The sequence below is a fragment of the Hesperophylax consimilis genome, chromosome 18 (assembly GCF_061612785.1).
Source record: "Hesperophylax consimilis isolate HC1 chromosome 18, BYU_Hcon_1.0, whole genome shotgun sequence".
NCBI classification, from domain to species: domain Eukaryota; kingdom Metazoa; phylum Arthropoda; class Insecta; order Trichoptera; family Limnephilidae; genus Hesperophylax; species Hesperophylax consimilis.
The window spans coordinates 11,278,123-11,292,441 of record NC_142853.1 but is presented as its reverse complement, the minus strand read 5'-3'; the positions used below and the strand labels follow the sequence as shown (position 1 = coordinate 11,292,441).

Sequence of the window (14,319 nt, the reverse complement as noted above, 5' to 3'; positions counted from 1 at the left end):
TCAAAATTTGATAAATTTCGTACCTTTTTCTGAAAAACTCCCTTTCTCCCTTTAAAATTCAAACCCCCAGATCCGAGGACTTCTTCCTGAAAATAGCATCACTGCGAGACAATGCTTGACAACAACTCTAATTGTTAATCATCTCATAATAATATTTTGTAACTTGTATCGAAGAGAGCTGTGAGCGGAACATTGGCTGAAAAAGAGTAGATGTTAAATTGAAGACACAATATCAACAACAATATCACGCACACGTTTCCCTTTTAATATGCTACTGAAAAAACTGTTCCTTCCGATGTGGTGGTAAAAGCAAGATCGCCGTCCGCAATCATGCTAATATTGGGAAAGAATCGTATGAACCCACGCTTTCGACTGTTCACAGATTATTCAAACAAAGTAGTATAATTGTAGATCGCAATCGAAAACGAACTGCTACGAACATAGGCACAGTCGCAATGCAAGTTACGCGCGCTTAGTAGGTGCCTTATATCTTTATGAGTTGTCATAACCGAAACGAGTTTCGTATTGTGATTAGCCATATCGGAAATTTTGTTGGTTGTCCGGCGGTCGGCAGCACTTATAAACTGGCCATTACTGGTCACTATAGTACCCCATATACCGCGGAGCGATTGTGTCTTATTACCCTTGCCCTTTTCAGTAACACTAAGATATTATGTAGTTACTATTTATTTTTATACCTACCGTTTCAACCGGATATCGGATATATATAGGATACCCTCAGCAGTCAGGCATTAAGTAATGCAAAACGGTAAAAGAGATACATAGTATAAAGTCAAATGTAACTCAAATAGATATTATTGTAGCCCTTTCCAGTAAAATTCCTTTAAAAAATAGTAACAAGCGAATTAACGAGGTTCTACTGTGGTATAAAATCGAATGCAACTCAAATAGATATTATTGTAGCCGTTTCCTGTAAAATTCACTTTTAAAAATAGTAACGGGCGAATTAACGAGGTTCTACTGTAATATAAAATCGAGTACAACTCATATAGATATTATTGTAGCCCTTTCCAGTAAAATTCACTTTTAAAAATAGTAACAAGCGAATTAACGAGGTTCTACTGTGGTATAAAATCGAATGCAACTCAAATATATATTATTGTAGCCCTTTCCAGTAAAATTCAATTTTAAAAATAGTAACGGGCAAATTAACGAGGTTCTACTGTAGTATAAAATCGAGTGCAACTCAAATAGATATTATTGTAGCCCTTTCCAGTAAAATTCACTTTTTTTAAATGCAGATGATGGATTGCCGAATAGATTTCTGGTGTTACCCAAATTATAGAGTGTGTGATGTAAAAAACAACTTATATATCTCACAAAAGAACACAATGAATGTATCTTAATAAAATTTCGTGGATCACAATTTGTTCATAGATATATGCGATTACCACAAATAAATACCACACAGTCGCATAGAACAGGTTAATAATTGTAATGAACTTACTTAATGTCTATGATAAATGTATGACATGAACGTAGGGTATAAAAGGCCTGTTTGTGTGTGCGAGTGCCTCTTCCGTTTTTGACCGTTACCAGTAATATTATGTACTTATTATCGGAGTCTATATTTTATTGTACCTTTCCATTTACAAAAACACATTCATTATAAAAATCAAGTGAAGCATTTTGGGTTTTGGTTAGATTTTATGTTAGTTACGTAGCTTTTGGCTTAGAAAGGAGTTTAATTAATGTACAATTTAGAGATTTATATCATTTCTCCTGAAATGTTTAAATAAAACATTAACACCCTTACTTATAAATGCGGTGTAAATATTACGTGGCACGTAAGGTCAGAACAGTGAAAACTTGACTTATTACCATGGTGTTTGTTTGGTTAAAAAGGTCTTAAATCAGGATCAAGGCCGGCTTTACCACACCAATGTTGAATCGTTGTGTAAGAATCTAATTAGTAAGACGGAATGTGTTTTAATTCCAGTCAAGATGCTCGAAGGTGCTCTAAACCCAACACCAGCTCCCACCGAGGCCACGGTACCCCCTCTGGGGGCCATGGTAGCACCCCGGGGGGCCATTCTGCTCCTAAGGTGCCCCGCTACTACGGCAGGAAGAGAGAGGGCGCCCGTGACTCTTCCAGTGAACTTTCTATAGATTCTGAAAGCGATAGCAACGCCATCGCCACGGACAAGTATGTTATTAAATTTATTTACAATTGTAATAGATGATGTCTAACCCCCAGTGTTATGTGCATACATACCTAGAAATTTCAGACAGAAAAAACAATTTTCATAACTTTCCATTTTAGAGTTTATGCTTATCAGAAATCATAATTTTGTTTTATAGTTATCGTTAATTTTTGTTCTCCCGGCAGAGAGTGTTCGCAATTCTCACCCAATATTTGTATGTATTTTGTTTGTTTCAGATCTAAAGAAAACACGACCGGCAGTAAATCGAGCCAGGTCTTGAATGTAGTCAATCGTAAATCCGGAGCCGCTTCCAAAGTCAGTAAGAATCCTTGTACTGGGGCCTCTCTAGTACCGGTACTCTGTACCGTCTGCTATCAAACCAAAAAACCAACCAAACAAACAACCAATTCCCATGCACATTCACGGCTACACGGTCACCCCGTAGCAGTTAATGTCCATGGATTCACTCCCTTACTTAACACTTAAAAAAAAATCTTTTCATTCTTGATACTTATGAATTTTTGCTTTTATCAATTTCTCTTAAAGTATTTAACTTATGAGGCGGATAGCAAGTGGAAGTTATGGAAACTTAAAAATATTGATCTAAAATAAACGTGTTTAGATGTTATCTGGATTACGCACTCCTGCAACGGCACAGCCCTTCCCAACCTCCTCCATTCCCATCTACACTCATCATATGTTAAATTGAGATCCTAGTGAAATATTTATGTCATATTTTGCATCATTTTACCGAGTGATGAGAAAGCGAGAATCGAAACAACGTTTGAAATGGCTTTAGACATGTGTAGTGACAATATCTGACTAGCCTATTCCACTTTTTTTTTTTTTTTTACAGACCCCACACAGGAGGCCCTTAGGAAAATAATTTCCCTCAGGGCTTTTGCCATATTTTGGAATGCTGTGTGGAGGGTCTTTTTATGGAAAGGAAGGAGATGAAGTTCTGGGAAGGTAAAGGGTATGAGGGTTGGCTAGGAATCTAGGGATTAGTGTGTCCAGGAGTGACGGATATACAAATATATCCCTCCCACTGTAGTACAAGGCGATGGGTTGCAAGACCAGTTGGAGAGGTCAAAGGGTCACCCCAAACCAGGCTCTCCCGATCTGGCACGCCACACAGCTGGTGGGTAAGCGCATCCTGAACACACCTCACCCGATGAACCCGGGCACCCCTGCTAAGTCACCAAACGTAACGAACCACTTGGGGTGACCTATGGCAGGAGTGTTGGTTATCCAATAAATGGTTCCCGGGTAGGCGGCGGGGTGGAACACTACAACAGTTCCACCTTCTTCCTCATCTCCTGGCCTGCCTCACTTCCTCCACCCCAATTTGGGAATGCCATAGTTTCACTGGCTCTGGGCAGTTGGTTGTCTTGTGCGGTAATCACTTAAAAACATCTAGTATTACTTCAAATGCATAAATTATAAATGAGTTGATTTTGTTTGTTACATCACTTCTTTGCTGACCGCCTCATGTTTTGTTTTCTCAATCTCGTCTAATTCATTTTCATCATTTGTGTGTCATGATTATTTTATATTGAAGTGGGAATGTTTTGTTCGTGTCTTTTTTATAAAATTAGAAATGTAAAATTCCATCTTGTAAAAGTGAATCCTAACCCTGCTTAAAATTCGTAAAATAGATTTTATTTTTTATATTACCCACTATTTTAACCACCTCCTTCAAATGTTGGATGAAATAATAATTTAATTATTTTATTTTTTATATTATGTTCTTTAGGTTTGCAAACTGTAATGTGATGTTATTTATAAGTTATTACACATTTTGCTTACTTCTTCTTTGTATGATGTTTCTTAAGGTTTTACAACGTGAAGGCGAAGATTCTTGTCTTGCTAGGAAAAATTAATGTGTCGGACAGGGTGTGTCGCACAAGTACTCCTTTCACCACGTGTAAAGTGAGAACACTCGTATACAAGTGACTTTGTACATGATGTAGTAGCTCTTGTTGCATCTGTTGTTCAACCCTAACGCTGCCATTGTCACGGGCATTATTCTTATAATTCGTGCCGAGCCCAAAGAGTGTTTATGCCCGAGCAAAACGCGATGATAGGCAGCCTCACTCCGAAGTTTTATTTCTTTTGCATATAACATACATTTTTGAATTGGGAACCAGGCCGGATAGCTGGTTCCAGCTAGGCCGCCTGAGTAGCAGACCCGTGGTCGCACCAAGCACCACCATGGGCTCGCATTCCTTGTTGCGATCATGACATACATGCTGACATGGTCCCACGGTCAGCATGTCTATTACAATTAGAATATCAAAATATAAAATCAATTTTATTGAAGCAAATTCAAAATAACTACACAATCCATGTATTTACGGAAAATTATTTTAAAGAGGATACGTTTTAATGTAGTAGTGCACAACATTAACCCTAGATTCATAACCTTATCTAAGAGGAACATTATTAATAAACATTCGTCTCACAGACGACTAAATTTAAGTGACGAGTTTTGGGGTACTTGTAAATAAAATAAATAAATTAAGTATGACACTCTTTAATATGTTTAATTAGGTAACAAAAATAATAATAAACGAGTTTAAATTAAATTATCGAAGAAAGCAAACACTTTGTGGCTTGACATTATACAAAATGAAACAAACACTTAGTTTTAAACCACTTTAGATTGAGTCCAATCGAAACCGGTCGACGAATATAACTCGAAATAAAGTGGTTTAAAACTAAGAGTTTAAATTAAATTGCATCGGTACATTCCACACACATGAGGCCGCGATGGTTCATGCACATATACTTTTTGCATTGCTTGCATTGCTTGCATTGGAACCTTATCATATGCCGTTTTTTTATAATCACAATAACCACAAACCTTTTTTTGAGTACCACTTGGACCAGGTGTGGCAATGGTAGGCATTTCATCTAAAACTTTGGCGATTTTCCTTTTTAGGCATCTCTTCAAAGTTGGCATTTCGTGTCTTTTACGTAACCATGTCGTTATCACTGTCGGAATCTGTCGGTACCATATCATGTAATTCCACATGATCTTCGACATCACTGATTTCTACGTCCTTTTGCTAACTGGTAAAATCATCACCAGAATCAGATAAACGATTCAAATAGTCATCAATTTGCCGATCATCCATTCTAAAATAAAATAAAAAGATTTGATGTAAAATACACACAATAAGACATTTTGAACGATAAAATAAGATGTAACTATAAATAATAACTCATATAGAATAATATAATGTACTTTCTTTTACTCTGTATAACCAGAACTCATCAAAAACAATGTTTTCAAAATAACTTGCAGTCTCGTCAAAAGTTACACTATTCATAAACATTCGTCTCTCAGACGTTCAAAGGTCTATAACTTGTCCACAAGACTTCACTGCGAGGCAAGCATACCCGCGTTACTAATGAACAAGTGATCTAGGAAGGTACTTGAGAGGTCATCATTCTATCTCTTTCACTCGAGACACTAGAAACAAATTTACGTTTTGCGCGGTCTGTGGGACGAATGGTTATGAATCTAGGGTTAAAGTAAATAAAATAAGAGTTTGAAAAGCCCGTACGCAGTATCCAAAGATACTAGGTGCAAAGGTGGTTCCGTGGTACGAAGCGACACGACGTTTAAATATTCCATTGAAATTTAGACTTGCGATTCTATTTGACAATGTTCTTTTACATTTTTGTTTTGTTTCATTCTTCAGCTTCATTCTACATCGATAACAACATAAAGAATTATTCCAACCTTTCCCGAACTGTCCAATTGAAAAACCGCCATTGTTCCACACACGACAAGCGTGTAAAATAAAAAACCGACATATGTTTATGTCCCCATCTCTATAAAACATATAATATTCATCGTGCTGTCTCCCTCGCGGCCGTGACCTAAGCTTTCTTCTGTACCTAATTTTTACTTAGACGAACGACATAGTGCCATCTCGTTTATTCTATGGCGCGCATAGGGACAGAAGATGTCAAAGCCGTAGACATTCTTTAAATTGACCCAGCGAATAATTGTGTGGACTTGTGAATGAAAGCTTCTATTAAAGACAATAGATGTCACTGCTCATCACTCGCCACCGCCGCTCGCAGCCCTGCTATTTCGCAGTACATTTCAAATAAATTAAGAATAAGACCAGTTGTTTTGATGCACATAATTTATTATTATTGTTGTCTTATAATTTTGGGGGGGTCAAACATAAATTGACCTAAGGGAAGAACCGCCCCTGCATGCATTAGTTAAGAAAATTAAGTTATTTTCTTGTAACTTCTTTCCTTGTGACTCCCCAGAGAACACCTTTATTACATCAGCTAGTTCCACAAATAATTTAACAAATCTTATTTTATTGTGAGAATTGTGATTATTTTATTTAACACCCTGCGTTGTGGGTTAAATCCTCTGCCAGCTAAATCCTCCATCATTTCACATGGATCATTTTTCTCTTTGAATGATGAAATAGGGAGAATTTAAATATTGTCAGGTTATTTGTAACCCGGGATGTTTGTGTTTTTTTTTCTTCAACTTTACAATACTTCAAAATCGAAATGTTTAAAATTAGTTTTGCTATGTACACGGGTATTTAGTGGCTCAATGACAAATCAGAACACTTTTTAAAAGTGATTTGATCATGAGTAATGACAAAAATATTCCTAAGTTTGTGGCTTTATATGTACCACTTTTTAAAAAGTGTTCTGATTTGTCCGGTTACCATATTTAGTAACTAGATCCAATCTTCTTATTACAATATTTGACTTCTCACTGTTCCCTGCGTCTAGCTGCAAAAAGCAATCCTATTTTCTTTAGAATCAACAAGTTTTCAGTCTTTTCAACATAATTTGTATGCATTTGGCTTGGATAAGAGGATGCAAGCGATTGAATGTTCCCACGAAGTGATGCTTTAACTTGTGTTAATATTGTTTGATTGTTTTCCAGCACGCCAAGGAGAAAATGTCTCTGAAGGAACGCTTGAGAAAGAAAATGCAGGCGCAACTATCAAGGCAGCGTGAGTTTTTAAAACTAATAAAATTATAGTTTTAGGGCCCATATTATAATAGGGAACACCATAGTTTAATTTCCTGAGATTTTAATTTAAAATACGGAACAAACAACGTGATGTCTTTAATTAATATTTCAAAGCTCATAAGCTCGTGGAGGAAATAACATTACGAACTGAGAATAGTTTCTTTGTCCTAAGAATCACACGCAGAAATTGCAGTGATACTTTCATGATATCAAAGCCAACTGTTGAAAGTTTTTCATTTGGTTTATGCAGACCAAAAGTCAGGATTTTAACTTCTCGAAGATTTTTAAAAATTTTATATACAATGTACATTAAAAACAATGGCTTTGGCAAAATTTAGCTTTTAAAAAGTGATAAAAGAGTGATCTTGTAGATTCAGATGATGATAAATTATATTATAGTTTGACCGAAAACAAGACTGTTCCCCAATCGTCTGGAATGAAGCGTAGTGACTGCCTTGTGCGGTGTTGCAAGCCACTGACGAATTATGTACTAATAAAACAATAATTGGAATGATTTTAGTAGCACATAAGCTGCTCAATGGTCACATTTGCAATCTTGATGTTCTGGAAGGTATTACGCTTTATGTACCCAATACCTTCACCAGAGCTAGACAGCCCAGTCTTTTTATTTTTCGAAGTGACAGCACCAACGTTGTTTTGCGGACTTCTATTTCAAAAATGATTGATTTTGTAAATAAATATGTTGTCTTTCTGGACAGTGCGGGCTGATATGAAAGCAGACGCCAAGCGGCAAGAACGGGAACAGCAGCAACAGCATGAACGGGACGAAGAGATGAGGGAGATGGCCATCAAGATCAGGAGGAAGTATGTTCAAATCATATTTAATTTACACTAAATCTATACAAAACCTTGCAAACATATTGGGTTGATGCATAAGTTAGTATGTAGCGTTAAAAGAAAAAACATTATTATTACACTAATTCTGACGTACACAGTCGCGACGCGTACTAATGATGGAGGACCTAGCTAGCGGAGGAATGTAACCTGTGACGCTTGGGTGGGGACCATACGCATTTGTCCACTCGGCTACTAACCATTATGTATTACCGATATGTAATTTGGAAATCAAAAATACTACTGCCTTATGCATCAACCTTACTTTATGAAATCAGCAAACTACGCCCTTTTATTCAGCTTCAAAGAATAATGTCAATTTTGCCTAACCTTTTAGCACATTATTTGCAAACACCAAACACTATCATGATTTTTAATAATTTATTAGTTCACTACACATGAGACCCTTGATTGTCGGAAATTGCAAATCAAATATAATCAAACCTATTTCTGGAAGCCCTTTTTTTATGAAGGTTTTCTGTAGTGTTATCTCGCTTTTACGTTTTCCCGTTGATTAACTTAAGTTTTGATGCAAAATGTAAGTGTATTGTTTTTTTTTACACATTGCCATCATCTGGTTCGTGGTTGCGACAATCAAATCACATTTTCAATTGATCTTCACTGGGGATTTTCTTTAAGTTTTGTTTCCTTTGTCAGGCAAAGAGAAATGAGACACCAACAGCAATTAACCGGTAGTTCAGACGATAGCGACGACACCGCTTCTCCAAATCCCTCCGCCAGAGCTCAAAGGTTTGTCTTCTTCATGCATTTGTGTGTCGGAACAGGAGAAAAACTGTCGCTGGACCCATTATATATCTCTACTACATTGTGTCCTTTCAGTGTCGCTTCGTCAACACACAAATTTATCATTTATTATGACATTCTTGTTGTGGCTTTTATTTCTTTTATCATATTTTATTATTACAATTTGTTTTATGCCACCCAAGCACCACATGCAATAAATCAGTTGCCATTTGTAAATCATCGCTTCTTTTTTAAATACTCATTGAATTAGTTAATTGTAATTACAGTATTGTTCTTTTTAGAAATAAATCCCCCGATGGAGACAGCGACAAGGAAGAACCCATGGAAATTTCTCCATATGATGTCAAAGGACCCGAAAAGAAACGAAAATTCTCCGATCGCAGTTCGGATGGTGAAACATCTCTTCCACCTCGAAAGATGCCACCCAAACCTAAATTCCCCGAAAACGACAACATACGCAAACAACCGAAACCAAGATTTCCCGTATGGGAACACGAGGAAACACGCAAAAGCCCACCGAAGATGAGAAACAACCAACAGAATGAAAATGAACCCCTACAACATTACTCAAAAATGCGTAACACTCAAACTAATGAAGGGGAACGTCAACCACAACACTACTCTGACAGAAATAACTATAGAAATGATCAATACGAAGATCAATCTTATTACGGAGGGTATCGTAATGAAGGCAGGCCTTACAACAACCGTAATGAAGACAACCAAAACTACAATAATCGACAATTCAACCCAAATAATAGAACCTATTACAATAACCGTGGACATGGGGATTCAAGACCAACAAACTTTAATGAGAATACCAGAGGCAGAGGGGCGAATCGTGGAGGTAGAAACTGGGACAACCGAGGTGGCCATTACGAAGGAAATAATCGGCAAAGGGGGGGATACAACGACGGTAACCGTCGGAATAATAATTACGATGATGGTAATTACGAAGGAGAAGAAAGACAAGATAACAGATGGGATAGGAATAAAGAACATGGGGAAGGTTCAAGCAAGTCCTCAAAGAAATTGGTGGATTACTGACATCACTTCTTTAAGGCGGGACCTTCAATTGGAAATCCGCATAAATGATGTTTCTATTAATAATGACACTAAAAATTTGGTTCACAAATTACCCTATTAGGTATTATGAAGGACACCCAACATCTTTTTTTCAAAAACATCATTTGAAGACTTTTCACATTTATCGCTAATTGCAATGATAATCAGTACGGATTCACTTATTTTCTTTGAATCATCAAGGTGTTAGTCATATCTCCCTGAAGATAGGCAAAATAAATATAACACCATAGACATATGAATATTAATAGACGAGAACTTGTCTAGGGGTCAAACCAACAGTTGCGGGACGCAGAGGGGAAAGCTGACTGTGATTCGTCAATAAATCAATCTGACAGTATATAGGCATCTCGCATTATAATATCACCATTTAGTTCTTAAAAGTAAAATCTGCTTTTGAATGAATAGACATTTTTACATGGGAGCGCAAATTGCTCGCCATGTTATGAACAAATTTCAAGTCAAGTCACATTTTCTATATTCACGGGAGGCCATATGCGAGCCCAGCCGGCTCCAATGGAATCGGTATGGGGAGTGGGGAATAATATCACTTAGGGCAGGTCTACTAATATTCATATGTCTATGTATAGCACCATCACATTCTCAACAAATAATAATTAATATGGTTTACTTGCTGGATTTTACATTAATATAATCAAAGACAATATGTTTAGTAGAGATTGTAGGATAGGTTAATTCAATTTAGTCTAATAATAATATATCTGTTATCTAGGTACCTTGTAAATTTAAGCATGAATTTAATGTTATATTTTATGGTACGCACTTTTATAAAAGAATAATGCTCTAAAAAAAATTGTAGGTGTATCAAAGTGTAATTTTGATTAGTTTTTAAGTCTGTTGAAACAAAACCTTCCTGTGTACCTGGAGGTTGGACAATTAAAGTTGAGGTGAAGAAGATATACTTTTAGGATTTAGGCCTCCGTGGTCGAGGGGTAAGGCTCTCAACTAGCAGGCTGGAGGTCGCGGGTTCAAATCCCGGCGTGCGCAAGTAAATTTTATTTGATTATTTTGTGTTATTTTACAATTTACTCGTTTAAAATAATATATAGTACATTTGCGGCACGTTCCAGAGTGGAAGATACTCTCATTGTTGCCTTGGTGTAAGACCACCATTCAGAATTGAAATGTTGCTTGAAATGGATTTGGCCATGTTTGTGGTACTCTCCCACCTTCCTCTTCCCATCTCCTTCCCCTCCCACCTACCTTCAGCCTCACAATATACCCCGATTGGGGATGCCATAGTCTCACTGGCTGCAGAAGGTTGGGAGCAGTCAAGACTCTTGTGCAGTTTCACATAAAAACAAAAAAGGATTGTGCGTATTGGTGCATATGTATGAACATCAAACAGCCCTTTGTCTTGATTAACAAGAAAGGGACAATTGTATACACTTTTTTGGAAAAAGTTGTATGCAAGCAATATATCTTTACTGTGTGTGTCTGGGAAGGTTTTGAACAATTTTATACTTCCTCATATTGAGCCAACGTTTTGGACACTTAGCAACGTCGTCGATTGTCTTGAAGATGAACACTGAATCCGAAACTTCAAGATGAAGCGAAACGCCTCATAAAACAACCAAAAAATCATTTCATCACAATAGATATTAGGACAGATGTCTTCCTTTGAATCTTCCAATAATTATTATTTTGCGGAATCCTGCTATAACATGTATCACTTTCCATTAAACTACTAGGGAAAAATGTAACTACTTACACATATTATATCATAAAATTTTAGAACTGTATTATGCAGCAAAGAATGATTTAAATCCAAACTACTTGCCATTACATATTTTATATTTTTCATTTTTGCTCGAGTCCACCTTTGTTGATAATATTATATGTAAGATATCAATGATAGAATAGCTTTCTTATACAAAAAAATAGGTACTAGACGACTGCCCCTTAAGCTGAATTTACATAACAAAACTACTTTCATGCATGATGGAATTAATTTTGCAACACAAAACAGTTGAGAATTTGCATAAAATTTCATGAAAATCTCAGTATCACAGCAACCATAAGCATTAAAGCTTTTTTTATGCAAGCATAATAATATACATTGCACCACTTGTTCCATCATGTCTTACACAATTATTGTGTACTAGCTGACGCGTACACGGCTTTGCTCAGGGTTGAGAATGGTTCGGAGTAAAGTTTGGAGGTTGTGAATTCTAGGATAAACATCGAATTTTCTCTACTTTTTATAAATATAATATGCAAGTATTAAAATATATAAACCTTCTGGAAGAAATTCTCTAAATTATAGTGAAAACCCTATCAAAATTCAATGTGTAGTTTAGAAAATCTAAGCACACAAACAGACAGATGCGAATGTCGACTTTATTTTATACTACAGGATTTTCCAATAAGAGGTGTTATTTTGAATAGCCCGCTATTTCGGTAGATGTTACTTTTGAGGCTGTCATTTTTTGACATTTGACAAGTAGAAACTACGCCATTAATAGAAATGGAACGATACACGCTTCAACAACGCATTGAAATTATTAAAATTAACTTGAGTGAATCAAATGCAAATCATCTTGAGTGATGAGGCCCATTTCCACCTCGGTGGCTTCGTCAACAAGCAAAACTGTCGCATCTGGGGTTCGGAAAACCCAAGAGTTATTGTTGAAAAGCCACTCTATCCTCAACGTGTGACTGTTTGGTGCGGTTTATGGTCCGGCGGAGTCATTGGACCTTACTTTTTCGAAAATGAGTTAGTCAACAGTTACGGTGAATGGATTGCGCTATCGAGAGATGATTAATGATTTTTTATTGCCGGAATTGGATGGTATTGATCTGTACAACGTTTACTTTCAACAAGACGGTGCTACGTGCCACACAAGCAACGAAACCATTGATCTTTTACGATTGAATATCAAAATAACACCTCTTATTGGAAAACCCTGTATTTAGAGATTCCAGGTTTCCTCATAGACTCTCTTATTAAATAAAACTTTGGCTTAACAAAACACTTGGACTTTTATGTGATAGATTGACAATGGGGTCTGATATCTCAACTAGCAGGGGGTTGGAACAATCTGGACCTCGACCTTGACGTTACCACCTTTTTTAATATACAATCGTTCTCTACAATACTCAACAGCTAAACGCCATTACGGTTAACATTGTGACTAATATCTAGTACCATCTATGGGCAAGTTCTTAAATTAATATCAATGATATTACAACAATGAAATTATGTAGTTGCATGAAACTAGTGTTGCCAAAAAAAAATCACATTGGACATGAAATTAATTTGGTTTTATAAAACTAAGGCATAGCATGATGTAACTATATATATGTTTACTCATCAAGCTAATGTCATGAAACAAATTTTGAGGATCTAGTTTCGTAATGTAGATTCGGCTTTAAAATATATACATATTTTATGTACAGTAACACCCTGATTTAGGTAAGGTTTACATATTTTAGTCCGTTAATAACTTGTAGGCATGTATGTAGATGTTAAAGATTACTTGTAACTTCATATGAAACTGCAAAAATGTACATACAGGGTGTTAAAGGACATACTTGACTTATTTTAACCAGTGATTCCTAAAAATGTCACCAGAAACCAAAATTTCATCAAAAAAATAATGTCGGGAATAACTGGTTAAAGCGAGTCAGGTTCTCTTAACACCTCTATATTATGTTATTTAACTGTGAATATATTTGTGTTTGTAAATTGGGGTGTTATTGTATTGCCATGTGATTGTATTGCCTGCTTTGTAAATTTATATAATCCCGCTCACAATTGTTAAAATATTCATAAGTTTTAAAATGTATACTATGAATTTATTAAAATTTTTGTTAAGTATTAAACCTCTTTTTATTTTACTATCTGACAAGAGATTTTTGTTTGTGGAATCAGTTATGGAACCTCAAACCCCAGGCCAACATATCTGGAAGACAGGGACAACTTCTCGATATCTGCGACGGTGCTTTGTTTCCTCAAATATTATAGCAAATACTACAATTTTTTTTAATTAGCCAGTCTCACAAAGAAATGCTTAACGCATCTAGGAATTTTGCAAAATATTAAATAAGTCTTCGAAAACATGCTTTATGGTGCGTTTTCAGCTTTGCCATCCTAAGCTGTTCTTTTGTGCACATATCGACTATAGCAGCGTGGCACTTTAGCCATTTATTCTTTCCAGCATCTATATTAACAGAGAGTGACAAACAGGACTGACTTGTGAGATACAGGATTTCAAAAAAGAAATATTCGGAAAAAAAACAATTTGCTTTCCAAGGTCTTGCATAGGTGATTGGGGAAATGAGTGGGATTGGGGATCTTTTGATTTTGTTCAAGTTTCATTTACAATTTTCTTTATGCCATATTTAAAAAAAAATGATAGTTTAGTCAACAGAACAGGATGCAAGGTATTTCTAAAAAAC

At 36.1% G+C, this 14,319-nt stretch overlaps 1 protein-coding gene across 4 annotated transcripts in view; it reads left to right on the top strand.

Moving 5' to 3' along the window:
• Positions 1–13,743, top strand: part of LOC149415367 (uncharacterized) — a 29,945-nt gene extending 16,202 nt beyond the window's left edge. The window contains exons 11-16 of one of the 4 annotated variants that reach the window (XM_089642563.1): positions 1,961–2,167; positions 2,402–2,480; positions 7,105–7,174; positions 7,914–8,019; positions 8,707–8,799; positions 9,096–13,743. In XM_089642563.1, the coding sequence (XP_089498689.1) occupies positions 1,961–2,167; positions 2,402–2,480; positions 7,105–7,174; positions 7,914–8,019; positions 8,707–8,799; positions 9,096–9,861 (1,321 nt within the window). In that variant the 3' untranslated portion in view covers positions 9,862–13,743. Of the gene's footprint in view, positions 1–1,960; positions 2,168–2,401; positions 2,485–7,104; positions 7,175–7,913; positions 8,020–8,706; positions 8,800–9,095 lie in introns of those variants that run through there. The other 3 variants (XR_016303775.1, XR_016303774.1, XM_089642564.1) reach the window with 3 other exon arrangements.
• Positions 13,744–14,319: the final 576 nt, after the last annotated feature.